Genomic DNA, 23,478 nt, shown 5'->3' with positions numbered 1-23,478 from the left:
ACATGAAATGCACCCTGATTTCACATCTCACGACGCGGTCCTCTTGAGTTTCAAACGTTGTGCGGTTTGAGGCGATCTGAAAAGAGCCTTATTTATTTAAAACTGCTTAATTTATTTGTTTATAATTTAATTGTGGGGTGTTTGAGGGCTTTAATCCCGATGGCCAGCGTCAGACTGCTGGAGTGAGAATGTGATGGGTGAAATGTATATTTTAAAGTCGTATGCATCAATTTTGTCCGTTGAATACATTGAAAAACATTATGCTCTTGGAAACAATGTTATGCTCTAGTTAGTAAATAATTAAATCATCAGCTCATTGGTTGCATGGATCTGAACGACGAAACAGCGAAGCTAATCAGACGTCACGTGCAGATCTTCATCGCCTCCCTTTTTCTTTTCCTCCTTTCAGGGCCAAGCGTCCCGCTACGATGCAGGCACAGAGAATGGACACCTCTATCCCCATGATCCCACACCAACAGGTACATTTACCCAGAATGCACTTCTGCTGCTGCTACACATAGCTGTTCAGTGGATTCTGGGGGGAAACTGTACAGCTGCTGCCTGGTATTGATCACAATATTATAGCAGAACATTTTACTTTCAGCCATGGCAGAAATTCATCCTAAAAACACAACTTAATTGTATGTATCATATTAAGAAAACTGGAGTTCAAAGATGTTCACACCACATTTTCGTTCATTATTTGATTGTTTATTTGTTCCTTTTGTTTCTTAACTATTTTAATCTGAATGTGTTTCTTATCCAGCTAAACATGGAGTTTTGTCAGCACATGTTTAGATATTTTTTCTTCTTCTTGTGGTTCAGACTCAGTTCCACAGAATGAGTTGTCACCTCCTGGTGGCTGCAGGAAGAATTACATGCACGACATCCACGTTGCCTCAAGAGATACCACAAACACAACAACACACTCTGATGTCTGTTCAAATAGAAACCTCTCAAAAGCCACTGGATCGACACAGAGACATTTGGTTTTAAAAATATAAAGATAAAATATCTTAAAATCCTTTAAAAAAGTATGTGTTATTGTTTACATTTACAGCTTTGTTTACATAAGATAATATACACTTTGAAGCTTTTGTATCGATCGATAATACTGAAATGCAATAAGAGATTATAATATTAATGCATAGGATGATGTGAGAATAATTCCAAAAATAAAATGAAAAAAATTAATTACAAGTTACTAGATTTTGTATTAGTAAAAAAAATAAAAAATAATAATGATGTAGAAATGTTGACAGTTTTTCAAGCATTTCCAGTATAATTTCTCTCAAAAAGATATTGATCAGGTATAGATAATTGTTGCCCATTATTCTCTGCTCCCCGCCCCGCCCCCTCCCACCTCTCGCTCCACCTGGAGCCTCAGTCGGTGCAGGTCAACGGCCGCCTGTCAGCCTGCAGTACCTCCTCCGGGCCTGCAGAGGCAGACTCTCCCGGGAGGAGGGCGGCGACGGTGGCGGTCAGCCCCGCCGAGAGGAAGCAGTATAACACACCGATCGGCCTGTACTCAGAGGAGACCCTGAGGGGGATGGCTGCCGCTCAGGCGGGTCGGCCCGCTGGGTACGTAGAGACGTAAAGAGGAGGAACAAATAATAAATTAATAGCTGACTCCTCTAAAACCTCCGCTGACCTTTAACCCTGAGAAGAAGGAGAAAAGTGGGCTCATCAGGACATTCAGTGTGTAGAAGTCTCCCAAAAACAATGAATACAACTATAAATAACAACAGGTCGGATTCTTAAATGTTCACGTTGTGCCGTGAAACAAGAAGAAGATTCACAGCAGTATTAAGAATAACAAAATATTATCTTGTTTTGATTTTGTTATTTATATTTATTTATTTTTCCTGTTTTCTTCTTTAGAAAAGAAAACGAAAAAAGAGAAGAAAAAAATAGAAGAACAACATTTACAAACTATAATCAACGGATAGATTAAACTAAACGGCTTCGTCAAAAGTAAAGAAAGTTAACTCCACCGTAACATGAAATAATCTAAATTGGAAGTATATTTGAGTGCTAAAACATTTACTTGTAATCCAGAGCTGTGAGGGTGGAGTGTGTTACTGCTATTTGTAATCACCGCAGAGACACACACTCCGTTACCCAGCATGCCTTTGGGGTTTCCTCAGCTCACAGATTGATTCGGTTACGGTGTCACGAAAGAAGCCAAACACCTGTTTGTTCCTCTGGCTGCTGGTAAAGGTCGGGGAACCTTCTCTACACACACACACACACGCACACAGACACACACACACACACGCACACACGTAAACACACACAGACGCACACACACACACACACACACACACACACACACACACACACGTAAACATACACAGACACACACACACACAAAACGTACACACACACAAAACGTACACACACACACACACACAAAACGTACACACACACAAAACGTACACACACACACAGACACAAAACATACATACACATACACACAAAACGTACACACACAAACAAAACGTATACACACACACACAAAATGCACACACACACAAATGTACACACAAACGTATACACACAAACATGTACACACAAAACATACACACATACAAACGTACACACACAAAACGTACACACACACAAAATGCACACACACACAAACCGTACACACACAAACAAATCGTACACACAAACAAAACGTACACACACACACAACATGTACACACACAAAACGTACACACACACAAAACGTACACACACACAAAACGTACACACACACACAAAACACACACACACAAAACGTACACACACACACACAAAATGCACACACACAAACCGTACACACACAAACAAAACGTACACACAGACACACAAAACGTACACACACAAAACATACACACACAAATATATACACACACAAAATGCACACACACACACAAACCGTATACACACACACAAAACATACACACACACACAAAACGTACACACACAAACAAAACGTACACACACACACAAAATGCACACACACACAATGTACGCACACACACACGCAAAACCTACACACACACAAAACGTACACACACACAAAACGTACACACACACACAAAATGCACACACACACACAAATCGTACACACACACGCATAAAACGTACACACACACAATGTACGCACACACACACGCAAAACCTACACACACACACAAAACCTACACACACACAAAACGTACACACACACACAAAATGCACACACACACAAATCGTACACACACACGCATAAAACGTACACACACAAAACCTACACACACAAATGCACAAACAAAACATACACACACACACAAAACGTACACATGCACACAAAATGTACACACACACACAAAACGCACACACACACACACGTGCACAAATACACCCCCACGAATTAAAACCTCTCCCACTGTGACACATTTCAAAGAATTATTTCAAGATATACGTCACAACATCAGAAAAGTTATGCATATAAAGTGAAAAACACATCTTGATAAATAAACATCGTGGCCCGTAACTCTGAAGGAGACGAGTCACGTTCCCCTCGTGTCGTCTTTATGAAGAATCTCTCTTCCCTCTGCAGCCTCGAGGGTCAGTGCGAGGACATTGGGTTCATCGCTGACCTCTGACCTTTGTTTCTTTCCTCTCTGTAGCGGAAGTTGTCCTGCAAAACAAAACGTGTGTGTGTGTGTGTGTGTGTGTGTGTGGGACGTGTTTTCTAATGGCTTCATCTTCTCTCTCCTCGGTGCTTTTCTATGGCGGTCAAACCAGATTTTCTCCCCCGCGGCCGCTCCCAAGTTAGTATCGCCGTGTGGTCCTTCTAAGGCGTGCTGTGGCTCGGCGCGTGTGTGTGTGTGTGTGTGTGTGTGTGTGTGTTCCCCATAGGGATGAAGCGTCTGTGGCCTTTTCTTAATCGCCGGGGCATCGTTGTCCAATAATAGACAACTGGGTAAAATTACGAGGAAATAAAACCCCCCGGTGGGAACAGTCGGTGGCCTCTGGCCGTGTACGAACTCAAACAACGGTTGCCAGGTTGTTTCCCTTCTGAGTACATTTCAGAATAAAATAATTTTTTTTAAAAGAGCAAATTTTAAAAAACAATCGCGGTGCGTGTCTGTGAATATCAGCTCGGCGGTTTCTAGAAGTTAGAAATGCCGTCAGATGTTTACACAAACACGACGAGAAGGTTCCACACTCCTTAAAACCACCTTAAAACACTTGGGCCTTAACCCAACCTGGGCCTGAAACCCACTTGGGCCTTAAACCCACCTGGGCCTGAAACCCACCTGGGCCTTAAACCCACCTGGGCCTTAAACCTTGGCCTTAAACCCACCTGGGCTTTAAACCTGGGCCTTAAACCTAGGCCTTAAATCTGGGCCTTAAATCCACCTGGGCCTTAAACCCACTTGGGCCTTAAACCTGGGCCTAAACCCACCTGGGCCTCCACAGAAGCTAAATCAAGCACCCGTCGTTGTCTCCCTAAGCCTCGTCTGTTTGTGCATCGTCACGCTTTGCTGTGCGCTTCAGACTGAAAACTGGTTGTTGTTGTTGTTGTTGATGATGTTGTTGTTGAGTGACGGCTCCTTTAAAAACAAAGAGACAGATGAGTCTCCAGCCAATGAAAAGCAGAGTTCTGACCTCCCTCTGGGTGTCATGTCCCTGTGGTGGTTTGTGGCGTTCTGATTGGCTGAGCATGCGTCCTCACACACATCCATATCTTTATTTAACAACGTATGAGACATTAAATCTGAAGTGAAGGTCACGGTTTGTGTCTGAGGCTCCGCCCACAACTTAAAATGATGAAACATTATGAAACAGATTCATGATGTCACTGAACGTCGACGGTTTGATGCTCACGAGATGAAGAGACTTTAGAAAGGTTAAAAACACCGGAAGGAACACAAGCTGGAGATTCTTCTTCTTCTTCTTCCCTTCTTTTTCTTCTTCTTCTGCTTCTTCTTCCTCTTCTTCGTCTCCTCCTTCTTCTTCCTCTTCTTCTCTTCCTCCTTCTTCCTTCTCTTCTTCTCCTCTTCCATCTGTTTCTTCTTCATCATCATCCTCTTCTTCTTCTCTTCTCCTCCTTCTTTTGCTTCTTCTTCCCTTCTTTTTTTCTTCTTCTGCTTCTGCTTCTTTTACTTCTTCTCTTCCTGCTTCTTCCTTCTCTTTTTCTCCTCCTCCTTCTTTTCTTCTTCTCCTCCATCCATTTCTTCTTCTTCTTCTTCTTCTTCTTCTTCTTCTTCTTCTTCTTCTTCTTCTTCTTCTTCTTCTTCTTCTAAGAAAACACTTTTAATCATATATTATTGCCTAATAGTCTTATTATTGCAATTTTTATGAAAATTGCTCATATCCTGTAAATAAGTATATTTATTATTTTGAAACAAAGTTTCAATTTTATTTCAAAAAGTGCCCCAAATGTTCGTAACATCCCCTCCTGCCTGTTTGCCGTGAGCATGGCTGCATGTTTCCTCTCTTTCATACAAACTCGCCCTCCTTCCCTCACAAAACGTCCCTCTCCCTCCTCCTCCTCCTCCCTGCCGACCACAGCTTCAACCCCTCCGCCGCCCTCCCCACCCACCAGCCCATCGAGGTGAAGGGCCCCGGGGGCAAGGCCACCATCATCCACGCCCAGTACAACACGCCCATCAGCATGTACTCGCAGGACGCCATCATGGACGCCATCGCGGGGCAGACGCAGGGCAAGGGGCAAGACGGCGGGTAAGGGCACCTCCTCCTCCTCTTCCTCCTCCTTTGTTTCTACGTTCACTCCTCGGCACCGCTCCACCAACTCCTCTTCCTCACCAACGTTGCGTCCCTCGTCCTTTGCCTCCTTTCACCTCCTCCCGATTCCACCTTCTCCTCTTCCTCCTCAAACTCACGTTCCTACGTGACCACGTTGTCCGAGAGAAAATCGGCAAACTTTGAGGAATGACGTCATTTCTAGTTGATTGAAAGACAACGTTGTGTTGAGTGAGTGTGTATTCCAACAAGATCATCTTCCTCCTCACAGAACGCTCAACTCAGGTTTAAATAGTGCTTACAGAACACATTTGGCAAAACAAATTAGTTTATTGCTTTCTTTCTTCCTTCTTGTATTCCCTCCTTTTTATCACTCCTTCTCTTACTCTGTCTTTATATTTCTTCCTTTTTAAATTGGTGGATATTAAAGTAGTTAATCCCAAACACTCTCCTGTCCATGCCCATTCCCTTCTTCTTCTTCTTCTTCTTCTTCTTCTTCTCCTCTTCTTTTTATCCTCCTTCTGCTTATTCTTCTTCTACTTCTCCTCCTCCTTATTCTCCTCTTCTTCTTCTACCTCTCCTCCTTATTCTCTTCTTCTACTTCTCCTCCTCCTTATTCTCTTCTTCTTCTTCTACTTCTCCTCCTCATTATTCTCTTCTTCTTCCTCCGTTTCTTCTCCTCTTCTTTTTATCCTCCTCCTGCTTCTTCTTCTTCTACTTCTCCTCCTTATTCTCTTCTTCGTCTTCTTCTTCTTCTTCTTCTTCTTCTTCTTCTTCTTCTTCTTCTTCTTCTTCTTCTTCTTCTTCTTCTTCTTCTTCTTCGCCCCCAGTAGTTCTGGTTCAGTGGTTTCTGAAGGTTAGAAAGAAGAAAACATCTTTCTGGTTTATTTATTTGTTTCAATTTTAAAGCACTTTGTCTGTGGTGCGTTTGCGGTTGTTGTTGTTGTTACTGCAGTGTTTGTGTTCATGTATTGAACGTGTGATTTGGAGCATTTGGTCTCGAACTGATTTTACGCAAAGTTAATATTCACCTAAAAAGACACTCGAATTTGAGACCAGTCCTAAAAAGTAAGAAAGTAAATCTACTCAATATTTTAAATCGGGTTATTATTTCTTCACAGCTTTACTCTCTGAAACATGAAAGAGCTCCAGCTGTTGTTGTTGTTGTTGTGTGTCGTGGCATTCATGAAGAAAAAACACTGCGGCGTGTTCTTCTTCCTCTCCTCGTACGACCACTCACTTCTCTGTGCTGCAGTGTGTGTGTGTGTGTGTGTGTGTGTGTGTGCATGAAACATCTCTCTCTCTCTTTTCTCCCCCGAGAGAACAAAAAACATGAACTTGCTCTGAACGTCTCGGCTCAGTGACGTTTCTCTCTCCTCGCGCTCGGCTTTTACGACGCAGAAGAGCGATCTCCCGAGTGTGGCGTCGTCTCTCCGGCCGCCGAACGCTCGTTTACCGAGCGACAGAATACTAAAAATAAACGAGAGAGAAAAAAGAAATGACACAAACTGAATGTTCTGAACCCCTCTTCTCCTCCTTCTTTTAGCAGGTTGCATCTGTTCATTCTGCATCTAACAAACAAACAAACAAACATCCTGAAGCCTTCCTCTCATTCGGATACACTGTCTTCTATTAACTCTCCTCTTTTTCATCTTCATTTAATTCTCGGATCAATGCTAGTTTATTTTCCTTTTCTTTTCTTCTTTTGTCGTCTCGTGCACTGTCAACATTTTGTTCCTTTCTTCTTTTTAGCAACAGAATATTTTTTTTAAACAAGAGAAAAAAGAAATGAGACAAACTGAATGTTCTGAACCCCTCTTCTCCTCCTTCTTTTAGCAGGTTGCATCTGTTCATTCTGCATCTAACAAACAAACAAACATCCTGAAGCCTTCCACTCATTCGGATACACTGTCTTCTATTAACTCTCCTCTTTTTCATCTTCATTTCATTCTCCAATCAATACCAGTTAATTTTTTATTTCGTCATCTCGTCAACATTTTGTTTGTTTCTTTTTCACTATCACAACGTTTTAAAAAGTTTTTATTAAAAAAGGCAGCAGGGCATCATAAACTTGACCTCCTTCCACCCGGAATAAAAAAACACTCTCCTATAAAGTCCACTTAAGCTTCCGTGTCTCGGTATTGACGTGGTCTGGTGTCGGGGGGGTTGCAGTGCTCTCCCGGTTAGAGGTGGTGTTGTAGACAGCGACTCCCCGGTCTATCAGGCCGTCCAGAGGGCAGAGCAGGACCAGCACCAGGACCAGGACCGGGACCGGGACCAGGGCGAATGGGGCCGCCGCAGCGGGTCAGTCAACACGCAGTCCAAGTCCTTCCGGGTCCTGGCCCACATGACCGGCACGGAGTCCTGTGAGTGTCATTTTATTTGAGTGTAAATTAATTAATGTACATCATCGTTGAAAAAGTTAAAATCATCTGCTGATATTTTTCTTCTTCGATAATAATCATTTTAACGGAGATATAACGACAACAAAAACGATATAATACAGCCACTAAATGTATTATTTACATTTGAACTAGTTTTGTCTCCAAAAGAAGAAGAATTATGTAATTTATCCTTTTATTTAGTCACCGTGCCCACAGTGGTTGATCTCAGAGTTGGAATTTATTTTCCCGTCCAAAAAAGCAGAAATAAACGTCAATCATTTGGGCTCCAGGTATTGATTGAGTCCATTTTTATTATAGCCCTCTGCAGTTCATTCTTTGGTTAGATTTCCCAAGTTTAAACTAGTTTGTTCAACTAATCTTCTGTTTCTATTTAATAAGCTTGAAGAGGAGCGCCAATAGAGCTTTTCCGATATAAAATAACATCCATTTGTAAAGATCATTCATACATATAGAGTATTCCCCTTGGCCGATGTAACAAATCTGTCTTCATCAGGATTACAAACTTTTCAATATGTATTTTTGAAAATGTTTCGATCCCATTGTTGTTTTTAATCTGTGTTTCTCTTAAAGTTAAACGATCCGCCTCACGAGTTTGTCCACTTTGAACTGAGTACGCTAAATGACGTCTGCTCCGCTTTGTTTTCTGTCTGTTACAGTACAGGGGGAGGAGGAGGAGGCTCTGAGGAGGAGCAGGTAGGCAGCAGAGCTCCATTAGACAGCTGCTGACCCCCCCCCCCCCTCCCTCCACGGCTGCTCACCTGTCCACTCTGCCCCGCCCCCGAACACCTGACCCCGCCCCTCACCTCTTCTCACTGCCCCTATAGGTCACCTCTGTCTTAAAATGATCCTGAACATTCAGGTAAACTCGTCTTGGGCTGCTTTTAGACTCTTATTTTGAAATGCAGCAGTAGTGAGAAGCACTTAAACTCAAGTTTTACTGCTTTATACTTCAACTACTCTCCATCTCAGAGGGAAATATTGTACTTTATACTCCACTACATTTATCTGACAGCTTAGTTACTAAAAATGTTACACATAAAACCAAAAATAAGTTCATGAAACAAGATGTTAAAGTCATGTTATGGGTTAATAGGGTTAAAATACAAAATATTAAATTGTATCAAGTATGGTATTTAATTAAAATCAGTTCCACTGACTATAATTTTAATAATAATAATAATAATAATTATTATTATTATTATAATATTGTTTGTACCCAATTATTACTTTAACTTGTAATACTTTAACTACTTTTAGAATGTTACTAAGTAATGTTTTGAGTATTGGTACTTTTAATTTATACTTCAGAATTTTTTTTAAATTCTTAATTGTAATTAGATTAATATATTCTATTTGAATATGTATTGTGCTAATCTTAACCCACCAGTAGAACATATTTCATCACTAAATTTAAGCTGCAGTCAACATTATCAAATCATACCACAATGCAGCTGCTTGAAGATTTGTCATGTCAGCAGATTCCCGTGGAAAGAGCTGGTTCCCCCAGTAGGGGGCGCAGTGGGACTGACAAACACGAAGGCGTGATATCGATCAATCTTGGTATTGATTGATTAAAGAGAGCATGAGAGCATTTTGGTCTCTTTGTGACTGTGACCAGGGGAACAATAAGAGGGGGAAGAGGCTCCAGTACGAAGACCACAATGATCCATTCCAGTTACATCACATGAATAATAGATTTAAATTCCTTGATCGAACTCTTTTATCCGGCAAACAAACGCTTTCTTATATTCAAGGCCTGAATTGAAACACAGAAATGAGACTCAAAGCTAAACTCCCCCGTCCACACATGCATTTTCTGTAAAGTTAAGTACGACAAAGACACGCTGTCATAACAAAGCAGCATGTTGGTGTTGTTGTTTTTTTTAAATAGAGGAAGTGGAAACTGCAGTTTAAACCTGGCCTGCAGATCATTTAAGATCATTCATGTTTTGTATGAGCAATAATGTCGAGTTTAGGACTTAATTTGAGTATTTCACCATGTGGAAGTTGTATTTTTAATTAGGTAAAGGGTCTTAATACTTTCCATGATTACTAATATTTAGTATCTAGCCTTTTACTTGTAACAAAGTAGACTATAAACACATTGAATGAATGAATGAGTTCATCTATTTCGATCAGCAAAAGATACAACCACCAGGAATTTAAAAAAGAAGAAAGATACATGTGGCTGACTGAAAGGGTTAAGGCTGAAGCTATCTAGCTTCAGAGTGCCCTATAATCTATAATTGCTTAAAAACTTGTTCCAAGGAGCCTTATATATATATATATATATATATATATATATATATATATATAAAACAAAAACAAAACATTTGTCTCCATAATCCGTTCTTCTTATGCTTTATTAATACCGTCAAGTCTATACTTCTCCAGTCATGTTTTTAAACTTTTTGTGACTTTATAAGGAATTTAAAGATTTAAGGAAAACATTTCATGTAAGAACTCAAGAAGTAACCGAGACGTCGTGTAAATAACTCGAGAAGATATGAAGTCTGTCTTTTTTAAATATATATTTGGACCGAATATCGTGGAGTTTCCATTTTCATTCCATGTCTCATTTTGCTCTCTCAGTTTCTTCTCCTTGTTGTTGTTTTTTTAGCTGCCGCTGTTGTCAAAGTGTTTGTGAAATAGAAGCCGAGCGGACGGAGAATCAGGCGGTGTACGTCAGCGCGTGGAGGTCTGCTCGGCCTCTGAGAGGACGGGCAGGAAGCTTTTAAACCCTCCACCCCGAGCACTGACGGATGGAGCTCTCTCCGCTCCGCACTCTTATTTAATCGTCCCTCCATTACGCACGATCGATCCCCTATTTTTTTCATATTCGTTTATTTGACTCTTCAATTATATTTTGTATTCATTTCAAACCACGGAGGTCTAGTTCATTAACATCTTTCTCTACTTCTCATTCTGATGCGAACGCATTGTTTTTCCAAGGAAACCTAGTATTTATTTTTTTATCAATAAAAACTAAACATCACATTTTCAACCGGTGCTTTTTGATTTGTGCATGAGACAATAACAAAAACACTCTTCAACAATCAATTCCTCTTTCCATGCTTCAACTCATCTGATCTGAACTTTGACTAATTTGATCTGAACAGTTTATGTGTACATGTGTGTGTAAATATATACTGTAACTGTACAATGTAGGCTGTGTATATTATGATTTCAGATATGAATATTTCTCCCTCAATGTTGCTCCTAACGCTTCCTGTGCTTTAGCCCTACTGAGCATTCGTCAGCTTCTGTCGGCTCCGCCCCCGCAGATCTGAACCCTGGTTCGCCTGGCCACGCCCCTCAAAGGTAACCAATCAGCTGCGGGCTTTTTATTTGCCGACCCAATGATAAAAAAAAACATGAAAAGGATTAAAAATAGAGTTCAGTAACATGAAAATTCAAATGAAAAATATTTCATTTATGAATAATTGGGAATTAGGAAGATTTTTTTTTAATAGAAATAAAAACAACATTTATTAAATATCACAAAATAATAAAGTCCCACTCAATGTGCTGATCATGCAGTGATAAAGTGACGGGTCTGTGTGTAATATGATGTTGACAACAGCAACAAAGGTTTTATGTATTTGTGACTTTTGACCTGCAAATTAACCAATCGGTGCCTGACATATGGGAGAAGGTCACGTCGGTATTTGTGCACCTGTTAAATGTTAAAACTACAACTTGAGCTCTTTAATTAATTTAAAGTTGCAGGAGGATCAAAACCATCTGTTGACACAATGTTTCATCCCTCCAGCCAATACAGTCAGCCTCCTGCCATGCATCAGGCGCCACAAGCCCCGCCTCAGCAGCAGTACCAGCAGCCAATCCCACAGCAGTACCAGCAGCCAATCCAGCAGCAGTACCAGCAGCCAATCCAGCAGCAGTACCAGCAGCCAATCCAGCAGCAGTACCAGCAGCCCCCTACGCAACAAGCCCCGCCCACTCAGCAGAGCTCCATTCAGATCCCTCTTGGCTCCGCCCCTGTCAAGGTGGTGAGCACCGCCTGCATCTACCCATCACAGCCAGGTGAGAACACCTGGACAACAGCTTGTTGTTGTTGTGATTTCATTTGATTGAAAGCTTTCATAATTAATAACGGCGCCTCTCTCTTCCAGCTTCGGCTCCACCTCCCGCTCCCGCTCCGCTTCAGCCCCGCCCTCCACCTGCCGCCTCAGCCCCGGCTCCAGGTGGCCCCGCCTCCTCCGGCAACCGACCCCCCTGGGTATCCGACACCAACTTCGCCGACAAGTTCGACCCCAGTAAGACGACAACCACCACCGTGAAGATGCAGGCGCTGCCCCAGTCCGCCCCTCCTCCTCCGGTGTACATCCCCAACCCCTCTCCCTGCGCACCTGCAGCTCCTAGCCCCGCCCCCATTATGTCAAACCCCGCCCCGTTTGCACCTGTGGCAAGGGGCGTGACCCAAAGGGCGGAGAGGTTTGCCGCCAGCAGCCGCACGGCTCTGTGTGGGTCCTGTAACAGCGTCATCAGGTAGTCTACACAGTATATGAACATGTTTATGGTCTTGAATGATAATCACTGAGTGAGACTATCATACAAGCACGTCACCTCAACTGACTGAACCTGAGAGCCTGTTGTTGTTGTTGTTGTTTCTAGGGGCCCCTTCCTGGTGGCTCTCGGCCGGTCCTGGCACCCCGAGGAGTTTAACTGTCACTATTGCCACATGTCGCTGGCTGACTCCAGCTTCGTGGAGGAGCAGAACAACGTCTACTGCGAGAACTGCTACGAGGAGTTCTTCGCTCCGTCCTGTGCCCGCTGCACAACCAAGATCATGGGGGTGAGATGCTGCACTTTCATCAGATAAGATATGAATGTATTAGTCCCACAGTAACCGTCCGCCTGTAAACCTGACAGTGTTCATCATCATCTCTCACAGAACACATTCCTTCTACAGCTTCTTCCCTGCCACAGTCAGACTGATGGCACTATTTACATTAAAAAAAAAAATTCTATTTTATTTATTTTATTTTATTTATTTATTTTATTTATTTTATTTATTTAAATTTTAAATTTAACCAGGAAATGCCTCATTGAGATTAGAAATCTCCTTTACAAGAGAGTCCTGGCCGAGACAGCAGCAGGACCACATTACACAAAGTTTCAGACAATACAACATGAAACAGTGACGGACATCTACAACCAGATGAACCGACCTCTTTCAATCTATTTTTAAAAACACCTAAAGAGAACCGGTTCCCGCAGACCCAGATCATATTTTTACTATCTGTAATTTAAAACTGTATCAAAAACTGTACATATTAGCACATTTCTTGTTCCTGTACACACTACCACCACATTCTGTGTAGTGTATTTTATATTTTGTATTTTTTTCATTCTTATTATAGTGTTATTTCTAAACTGCACTAGATTTCCAAAATGTGGACTGTTGGTCGAGGCACAAATGAGAAATAAAAACTTGACATTTTTAATCTTGAATATTCTATCGCGGTACAGCACTCGGCTGTAAATTTGTTGCTCGGCAGCTAAGAGGACGCCTCACCATTCCTCCAGAGAGACTTCTTCTACGTCTCCTCCATCAGTGCGTTGACTCGTCATCAAGTTTATTTAAACGGACTTGAACCTGCAGGGCTTTTACTTTGAAAGGTTCCTCAGGCGCGGTAAAGGTCTCCTTCCTTTCAGTGTTTGTTGTTGTTTTTGATGATATATGATTTGTAGCAAATGGTGAAAACATGATAAGAAACTGGAATGAGCCCTTAAAACACAACACAAATACAACTAGAATGGGCACTCGGTAGAGCGCATACCTTCGCATATCACAAGATTGGGCATTGAATTATGAACATGTTGGCATTAGTTACATGCCAATTGGATAAAAATTGACCGTGCTATGGTAAAAAGAAGATGTTGACCTTTCCATGTCCTTGACCTTGACCTTTGACCCGATTGATCCCAAAATCTAATCAAATGGTCCCCGGATAATAACCAATCATCCCACCAGATTTCATGTGATTCGGTTTAACACTTTTTTTGTTATGCGAGGAACGCGCATTCAAATAAATAAATAAATAAATACACGCGATCAAAACATAACCTTCCGCATTTTCAATGCGAAGGTAATTAGGGGCGGACCTGCTGACACTTGTTGTGTCCCGTGTTACAGGAAGTGATGCACGCCCTGCGGCAGACGTGGCACACCACCTGCTTCGTCTGCGCGGCCTGCGGCAACGCCTTTGGAAACAGCCTCTTCCACATGGAGGACGGAGAGCCGTACTGCGAGAAAGGTACGGCGCCGTTCACACAGGTCTGACGTCGGGGGGGCGAGAGGTCGGGCGGTGAACCCTCCGGATTGTCCGTGTATGCACTAAAAAAAAACATTCAAGGCCTTCTTAGAGGGGACACATTTAAATATTGTTTGATGCATTTAAATAAATCAATTACAAAAATAGATATTTATATTTAATGGGTGTAACACAAAATGTATGAATACTTTCATTTATTAGATTTATTTAGGTTAGATGGTGTGCATATCAACTCAAAATAAATGTGTTTCATTGGGGACTACCCTTTGCGCATTCGTTTGCATGAGGTGAAGACATTTTCAGGGCTGCACGGCGGTGTAGTGGCTAGCACTGTCGCCTCACAGCCAGAGGGACGTGGGTTCAATTCCCAGTCGGGGCGTTCCTTCTGTGTGGAATTTGCATATTTTTTTAGTTAGTTAGTTAGTTTATATTTTGAGTTGGACAAACACAAATTAATTTAATTTAATGAATATCGTTATTTTATTTTAGATTTATTTGATACAAATGAGTTGGACTAACTTCATTACATTTTATTGCACTGATGTGCTAAATTTGAGTTGGAGTTGCATATAATTATTGGATGGAAAACCTGCCAACACTTTAATTGAGTTCATCCAATGAGTCATTTCTTTGAGTGTGTTCCGTGATCTCTTGCCTGTCTCTTCTCTGTCGTCAGACTACATCTCACTCTTCAGCACTAAGTGTCATGGCTGTGACTTCCCTGTTGAAGCGGGCGATAAGTTCATTGAGGCTCTGGGCCACACCTGGCACGACACCTGCTTCGTCTGTGCGGTGAGAAAGAGAAACAAACACAATGTCACCGTGGAAATGTCATATATATTTTATTCAATTCAGTTTATGTTGTATAGCCCGATATCACAAATTAGAAATTCGCCTCAGAGGGCTTTACAATGTGTACGCATACGACATCCCTGACCTTTGACCTCACATCGGATCAGGAAAAACTCAGAAGAAATAGAAAAAAACCTTTAATGGGGAAAAGGTGAATGAACCTTCAGGAGAGCAACAGAGGATCCCTCTCCAGGATGGACAGAACAATAGATGTCATGTGACCAGAATGAAGCGTTACAACACATTCAATGAATATGACAGAAATTATGAATAATTAGTAGTCGGCATGGACCACAATCCAGAAGATCTCTCTCTCTTCCCCCTAAATTTTTCATGAAGGAAGATCATTTTGGGTTTTTTTTCTCCAGGTTTTGAGAAATGTGTTTCTTTTTCTACATCAGTAGGATGGAGGTTGATGGAGTAAAGTGTGTGGCACTCACAGCTTCTGGAAAAATATCATTTACATAATTCAACAGGAGCATCTTTTTTTTCTCCAGAAACAGATATCACAAAATATTTTCATTTATTTTTCTGCAGAAAAAAAAGTCCTTCTGAAAACGGTATCGTTCTGTGAAATTGATTGGCAACAACTTCTACAACTATTTGTTGTGCCTGCAGGTTTGCAATGTGAACCTGGAGGGTCAGCCTTTCTACTCCAAGAAAGACAAACCCCTGTGCAAGAAGCACGCTCACGCCATCAATGTGTAGACGACCAAAAAGAGGGACACCTGCTGCTCTGGCCGTCACCGAGGGCAACGCCGCCGGCCATGGAAAAACGAACCCGAGTCGACGACGACAACTTTGTGTGTGCAGATGCTCTTTATGCAAAATACATTGTTTTTTCTTCTTTTTGTGCATTACTACTATTGATTAAAACGACGCTGCCTGATGATCCCGCTTCCAAACAGAAAAAAAAACAAGTCATTGTGTTGTTGTTGTTGTCGGCCATCCAACCCACTGTATTATGTTCTTTTCATTTTTAATGTTCCTCTGTTTTCTAACGGAAACTACTCGATGTAACCGCTGTGCAAGTCTTGGGTGTGCCACATTAAATAACTTTTAGATATTCTCATCAGTTAATACACTTTGAAATGTAAAATAAATATATGTAACTAAAGTGATTGTGGACAAAATATGAATAATAAAGATATTATTACATGAAATCTAAATAATAATCATTTTGATAATTTTATCATTTGTAGCTTGGATTGTACCTCATTTGGATTAAAGTAGCACATACATAATTTTCAATCTAAATCATTAATTCACTTAAAATGATGAAAAAAGTCATTTAAAAATGCATTTAATTACTATTTTATTTTTTATAGACAAAATAAGTCAATAAAATGACTGTTGCTAGATTTAATTAAAACATACATTTTGTTTTGAGTTTTGTTATGCTTCAATGACATTTTAAAATAATACATTTATAATAGTTATTTTTAAATAGTATACATTTATAACTTGATTATATCGCATGAATCCTGAGATATTATATGACTGTTCTAGTGGCACACTCGAGACTCCATACTCTCAAACTGTAAAACAATAAATGGTCTCCAGAATATTGTTCTCATTATATCTTGGACTTGACTCAGTTATGTGCCTATTTTTATTTAGACCTTTTTAGGTCTTTTAAATATTTTTTTTCACTTAACTAAACTAACACAACTATTTTATTAATGTTTGGTTCACTATTTTAAATAAAAACCACAGACCTTATAGAAACTAAAATGCTCTGAAACTTCAGTTCATTGTTTTTTCAGACCAGCAGACAAAACACTGAAGCATGACTTTTACATTTTTATTTCCTGCAGCTGTGTGAAATGAACAGCAGCCCACGAAGAAGCCTTATCTAACATGTTGTTAGAAGTGAGACTGGCACTACATGTAACAACCAGGTGTTTCCTCATTCCAGCAGGTTCACCTGAGTGGTCTAAAATAAAAAACAGTGTACCCAGTTACAAAATGACCACAAAGACCCACAAATAGGCACAAAATGACTCCATATGGACACAAAAATGCCGCGTAGCTGCTAAACCACCACAAAGGGATGGAATACAACAAAATAACACACAAAAGCACCGCATGGAGACACACAACAGCCACAACGAGACGCCAAGTGGCCACAAAGAGTCAGAAAACAACTACAAAGAGACACACATGTACAGTTTTAAAAGCCACATGTCACCTCTACAGAGTGTGTTGGATACAGAAAGACTTATTTATGCTTTCTGGCCTCAGTTCCTGCTCTTGCCCCTGGCTGTTGCAGTGTGTATGGTGTCTGATGGTATGTTTTGGAGTGTAGCTGTGACACGTTTCTTGCCGTCACTAGTAGGTTCTCCCTATAAGCACCATGAAATGAGTAGTCGGGGTGATATTTGGCAATATCTTTTATTCATCCAGACCACAGACAGCGTCTCTGCTCGGCACTCCACTCCCGTCTTCAGTCCATCCAGCTCCTTTAAAGACCAAGCCTCGCAGATACACAACACACAGATTGTCATCAGCTGGACTGATTACCCATCAGACCAGCTGATGACAATCAGACACCGTTCCCTGAACCACACCCCCGCTCCACCCACTCTGCAGCCGAGCTTAAACACACCCCGCTGCCACATACCTCCACCGCCCGACTTAGGCCGGGGCAACATCCGGCCTAACCTACTCCCCCTCCCCCCCATGAGAGCGGGAGAGGAAGTCGGCCACGACTATCTGCGTCCCCGGCCTATGAATCACTTTGAAATTAAAAGGCTGTAAAGCCAGATACCACCGAGTGATTCGGGCGTTGGTATCTTTCATGCGGTGGAGCCATTGGAGCGGGGCGTGGTCCGACCAGAGGGTGAATGAGCGTCCCAGGATGTAGTAGCGCAGGGAGTCGACCGCCCACCGGATGGCGAGGCACTCCTTCTCCACCGTGCTGTACCTGCCCTCCCTCTCCGACAGCTTGCGGCTGATGTACAGCACGGGGCGGTCAACCCCCTCCACCTGCTGGGACAAAACGGCCCCCAGCCCTCTGTTCGACGCATCGGTCTGCAGAGTAAAAGGGAGAGAGAAGTTAGGTGTGTGGAGGAGCGGTTCCCCACAGAGAGCTTGCTTTACCTCCTCAAACACCAACTGGCACCGCTCCGTCCACTGGACCGGATCTGAGGCACCTTTCCGGGTCAGGTCAGTCATGGGGCTGGTCAGCTCTGCAAAGTTCGGGATGAACCGCCTGTAATAGCCCGCCAGCCCCAAAAACTGCCTCACCTCTTTTTTAGTCTTGGGCCGCGGGCAGGCTGCGATGGCGGCGGTCTTGTCCACCTGAGGCCGCACCTGCCCGGCGCCCAAGTGGTACCCCAGATACCGTACCTCCCTCCGTCCAACTGCACACTTCCCCGGGTTGGCCGTAAGCCCCGCCTGCCTCAGGGACTCCAGCACCGCGCCCACCCGCTGCACATGCTCCGCCCAGGTGGTGCTGTGTATGATCACATCATCCAGGTAGGCGGCAGCATATTCAGCGTGCGGACGCCTGAGGCGTTGAAAGGTGGCTGGGGCCCCGAACAACCCAAAGGGAAGCGTGGTGAATTGGTATAACCCAAACGGAGTGGAGAAGGCCGTTTTTTCCTTAGACTCTGGCGACAGAGGAATCTGCCAGTAGCCCTTGGTTAAATCCAGTGTCGTAAAGAAACACGCAGTGCCCAGTCGGTCCAGGAGCTCGTCGACCCGGGGCATTGGGTAAGCATCGAACCGTGACACATCATTCACCCTGCGATAGTCCACGCAGAACCGTATAGACCCATCCTTCTTGACCACAAGAACAATGGGACTACACCAGGCACTGTGGGACTCTTCTATTACCCCCATCTCCAGCATTGCAGCCAATTCCCGCTGAACCACCTTTCTCTTGTGTTCAGGTAACCTGTAGGGTCGTGACCGCACTGTCACCCCCAGAGGAGTCTCAATCTCGTGCTCTATGAAGTTTGTGCGTCCTGGAAGGAGAGAGAACACATCAGCAAACTGCTTTTGCAACCGGGCAATGTCTGTTTTCTGGGTCCTGGAGAGATGGCCATCACAAAGGAGCGAGGCCGGATTAGTGGATTTTGGGACCTCAGGCCCCAGCTGCTCTCAGATACCGAGGACAGAGAAACAGACTCCGCCTCCCTCCATGCTTTTAGGAGGTTGAGGTGGTAAATCTGTGTAGCTCCGCCCCTATCAGAACGCACCACCTCATAGTCGACATCCCCCACTCGCCGTGTGACCACAAAGGGCCCTTGCCACTTGGCGAGGAGTTTAGAGCTGGAAGAAGGAAGCAATACAAGTACCTTCTCTCCCGGTGTGAATTGTCTCAGCCTGGCACCTCTGTTGTACAGCCGCTGCTGACGCTCCTGGGCCTGGAGCAAATTCTCACGTGACAGCTGACCCAGTGTGTGGAGCTTTGCTCGCAGGTCCAGGACGTGTTGGATCTCGTTTTTACTGGTGCTCGGCCCCTCCTCCCAGTTTTCTTTAATGAGGTCGAGCACCCCCCGTGGAGTCCTGCCAAACAACAGTTCAAAGGGAGAAGATCCCGTGGAGGCCTGGGGAACCTCCCGTACTGCAAACAACAGAGAGTCAAGCCATTTATTCCAATTACGTCCATCGTCATTAATAAATTTACGGATCATGGACTTCAAAGTCTTATTCAGACGCTCCACCAGACTGTCGGTCTGTGGGTGGTACACACTGGTCCGAATAGACTTGATGCCAAGTAGCCCGTAAAGTTATCTGTGTTCTTGACATGAACTGGGTGCCCTGGTCAGTCAGAATCTCTTTCGGGATTCCGACTCGGGAGATGACCTGAAACAGCGCCTGCGCGACACTCTTTGCAGAAATGTTGCGCAAGGGCACCGCCTCCGGGTATCGTGTTGCGTAATCCACGACACACAGATTGTCATCAGCTGGACTGATTACCCATCAGACCAGCTGATGACAATCAGACACCGTTCCCTGAACCACACCCCCGCTCCACCCACTCTGCAGCCGAGCTTAAACACACCCCGCTGCCACAGTAGCTAATAACCCTTCTCTGACTTCACGTACAGTAGGTGTCACTGTGCAACTAATGACCTTGAATTTCATAGAGACTATTTTTTTCAGTTTGATATGTATTTAAAAACTAATATATCATCACTGCTGTGTTTGGTTGCCATCGCGAGGTGTATTGTAAGTGTGGATTTAGTCTTTATTTAATATATTTATTGTCTTCACGTTTGTTGTAAGAGCTTGAATGTTCATTAAAACCACTTAAGCCCCATTGCCCCACCTGTGGGGCAGATTTGATGTTTTGTTCTAAACTGTCAAAATATTATAATAAACATGAGCAAATATATTGATGTTGTACATCAAATTAAAGAAGACAACTGGGGCTACAAGTATCAGTGAGCCATTTAAACACAACTCAAACACCAACTGAAATAAAAATACAAATATCATGATCATAATTTTGTCAGGTGTCGGCCCACTCAGAACGTTTCCGTAGCTAGCGACATGTAGCTTTGTGCAATCATAAAAGAAGAGATGTTCGAAAGCAAGAGGACTTCACACAGATTCTAAATATCTTTACAGAATCCTTCTGCACCAAAGTATCACGGAGATATAAGCCAAAGAACACAGAAATATTAATCGCTTCATAGCTTTACATGCAGCAAATTCAACATACTTTTGTTCTTGAGAAGAAGAAAGACGTTTCTCTCCCTGCATTCCAGCTGGCATGGCTTTAGTGTGTGTGTATGTCCCTTTAAAAACCAGGCGGACTTTTGTGGAAGCGTCATAATCAGCTGTCAGGAAGTTCAATTTCAGCGAATCGGATTTCACATTTCAAATATGGCGACGCCTTTCTGTCTCCTATTGGCTCACAGTGCTGTCAATCTTGTCTTTCTTAGTACCAATCGATTCTATTGGCTCTAAGTATTCCAATGACGTGTCGTTCTTTAAAATCCGCCCTTCCCCGGCGGAGATATCTGCGCGCGCAACAGCTGCGCTGTGACAGATCCAAAAACCGGCTTTACGCACAATACGCACGCGCACAGCACCACTTTGTTTGATCGTTTTTTTAATCTTTGATTTACTGTTTTAAAGCCACATAATGATGTATTTGCATGTATTGATCACCACAAGTAAAAGTGAAAGTGAAAGAAATGGTTTGGTACATGAGAAAAGTCAAATGGCACAGATGGTGCTTCAATGTGCCCAAATGCAAATTTTAGAGACCTCGCCTAAATTCTCTTTACTAAAAAGTCTCCAACTATTGTTCTGCTTTATTTTTTCTGAGTCAAACTTTGCAGAGAGTCTGTTCACAAGTTGTATTATTATCTGGGTGATTTTAGGCCTTTGATGTGCATCCATCCAGGATATATTCATCCTGAAAGTGCTTTTTTTTCTAATCGAACCTGAAACTTCTATGAAAAGAGAAGATTCATCTTTATTTACTCTTAACCAGAAACATATATGCTAATATTTACACATCTGAACAAAAGCTCACATGTGTTCCCTTTATTATAACACCAACATTATTCAAATAGCTTGTGTGGTTGCAGAGCTACACCCTTTTTAGTTTGGGTATGTCATTTCGAGCAGAAACCTAAAAAAACCGGTGGGTGTTTATTTAATGTAGCTTTTTTCACGACAAGGCCACTTCATAGCTCCGTTCACACATCAGGCCTCCTTATTCAAGGACTTCTACAGGATACTCCCAACAGATAATAGATGTTATTTCTTGTATCTTGTAAACACAATATCGAAAACAATGCAACTTTGAAGGATGTTTGTGTCCACCTGATGAATGTACGTACAATCTTCACCCCCTCATAGCTCTGTTTTTGGTCTTGACCAACTCTTGAGGTCAATATCTGTCCTGGACAGGTGTTTTAAGTCTGCTTAATAGAGCAGCCATTTTCAAAATCTCTCTTCAAATGTACTTAGAAGAGGTGGTATTGCCTGGGAGCTGAACTTTGTACTGCCTTGTAGTTGTAGAGAGAAATTGGGTGGGCTTCCCGTTCACCTGTGATTAGCTAAATCTATTGGCCGTTAGAAGAACTGCAACTCAACGAGCTGCAACATAAAGCATGATCCATTTCAGATCCTTTCTTTGTTTGCTCAAAGTACGTTGAATGATGCTCTGTTAAAGGTGAAAATAAAGAAATAAATTAAACTGGCTGGTTCACTTTTATGATAAAGTATATAGTAAAGAACAGAGCTTGCAATGTTGTGAAAAGGAAATTTTCAAAAGGCACTGTGGCTTAGTTGGTTAAAGTGCCTGTTTCGTAAACAGGAGATCCTGGGTTCAGCTCCCAGCAGTGCCTCAATAATCCGATTGTAGAACTGAATTTTATGGTTTTGTAGTTTTGGTAAAGAACAGAACTTGAAGTAGTGTGAAAATATGAATTCTTCATGGTGCTGTGGCTTAGTTGGTTAACCCTCCTGTTATGTTCGTTTCTTACATACAGCCGTGATGTTCCCGGGTCAATTTGACCCGGTTAATGTTGAATCATCCAAAAGTGGTCAGAAACCAAAAAATTCTAAAAACTATAGTTTGTACACCATCACCAACAACATTACTAAAAATTAAATCAGTTTTTAGTGGAATTGAGTTATTTACCCCTCCATAGATCAGAGTTCAATCAGGAGCACTCACTCGTTTTAATGAAAAATACATGTTCAAACAATTTTTTAGGAACATTGAAAGAATCTAAATCTAAATTGCATTAGTCTACCATAACATGTATTTTCTCCTAAATTTTATTTGCATTTTGTAATTGTTTTTTTTTCATGGGGTGATGTAAATAAATAGAGATGAGACACCTGTGCTGTTCAGGGTCATCTTATGTCCGCTCACTCAAAATCAAGCCAAATGAGTCATAAAGGATTTGTATTGAAAGTAAACTTTAGTTATGTTTATTTTTAGTGTTAAGATGCATAAATTATATGATAAAAGATGACCAAAGGCCAGCACACAGTCATCCTCTTGTTGCAGTCGATGTATCTGCAGAGTGTAATGTTGTAGGACTTCTCAGCAACCATTTTGTATCTTGGCCCTCCCCTGCTAAGGCGTGTGTGGAGTTTTCCAGGAAAAATAAAGTTCCGTTCCATCAAAATAGTATCTGTATTTCTCGCACAGCTGGGGTCGTTAGAAAGAGAATGTATGTGGGTCTGAGATTGGGATG

The 23,478-nt window shown here is 42.3% G+C and overlaps 1 protein-coding gene across 4 annotated transcripts in view; it reads left to right on the top strand.

The window, feature by feature from the left end:
* LOC130207054 (LIM domain-binding protein 3-like) overlaps positions 1-16,879 on the top strand; it is a 29,715-nt gene extending 12,836 nt beyond the window's left edge. The window contains exons 4-15 of one of the 4 annotated variants that reach the window (XM_056435452.1): positions 410-479; positions 3,778-3,803; positions 5,551-5,721; positions 7,915-8,108; positions 8,804-8,840; positions 11,388-11,468; positions 11,920-12,191; positions 12,281-12,656; positions 12,783-12,963; positions 14,308-14,428; positions 15,123-15,238; positions 15,917-16,879. In XM_056435452.1, the coding sequence (XP_056291427.1) occupies positions 410-479; positions 3,778-3,803; positions 5,551-5,721; positions 7,915-8,108; positions 8,804-8,840; positions 11,388-11,468; positions 11,920-12,191; positions 12,281-12,656; positions 12,783-12,963; positions 14,308-14,428; positions 15,123-15,238; positions 15,917-16,006 (1,735 nt within the window). In that variant the 3' untranslated portion in view covers positions 16,007-16,879. Of the gene's footprint in view, positions 1-409; positions 480-1,387; positions 1,582-3,777; positions 3,804-5,550; positions 5,722-7,914; positions 8,109-8,803; positions 8,841-11,387; positions 11,469-11,919; positions 12,192-12,280; positions 12,657-12,782; positions 12,964-14,307; positions 14,429-15,122; positions 15,239-15,916 lie in introns of all 4 variants that reach the window. The other 3 variants (XM_056435453.1, XM_056435454.1, XM_056435455.1) reach the window with 3 other exon arrangements.
* Positions 16,880-23,478: the final 6,599 nt, after the last annotated feature.

Source organism: Pseudoliparis swirei, chromosome 17 (genome assembly GCF_029220125.1).
Source record: "Pseudoliparis swirei isolate HS2019 ecotype Mariana Trench chromosome 17, NWPU_hadal_v1, whole genome shotgun sequence".
Classification (NCBI taxonomy): Eukaryota; Metazoa; Chordata; class Actinopteri; order Perciformes; family Liparidae; genus Pseudoliparis; species Pseudoliparis swirei.
The sequence above is the reverse complement of the archived record's forward strand: the minus strand, read 5'-3'. Positions and strand labels throughout refer to the sequence as shown.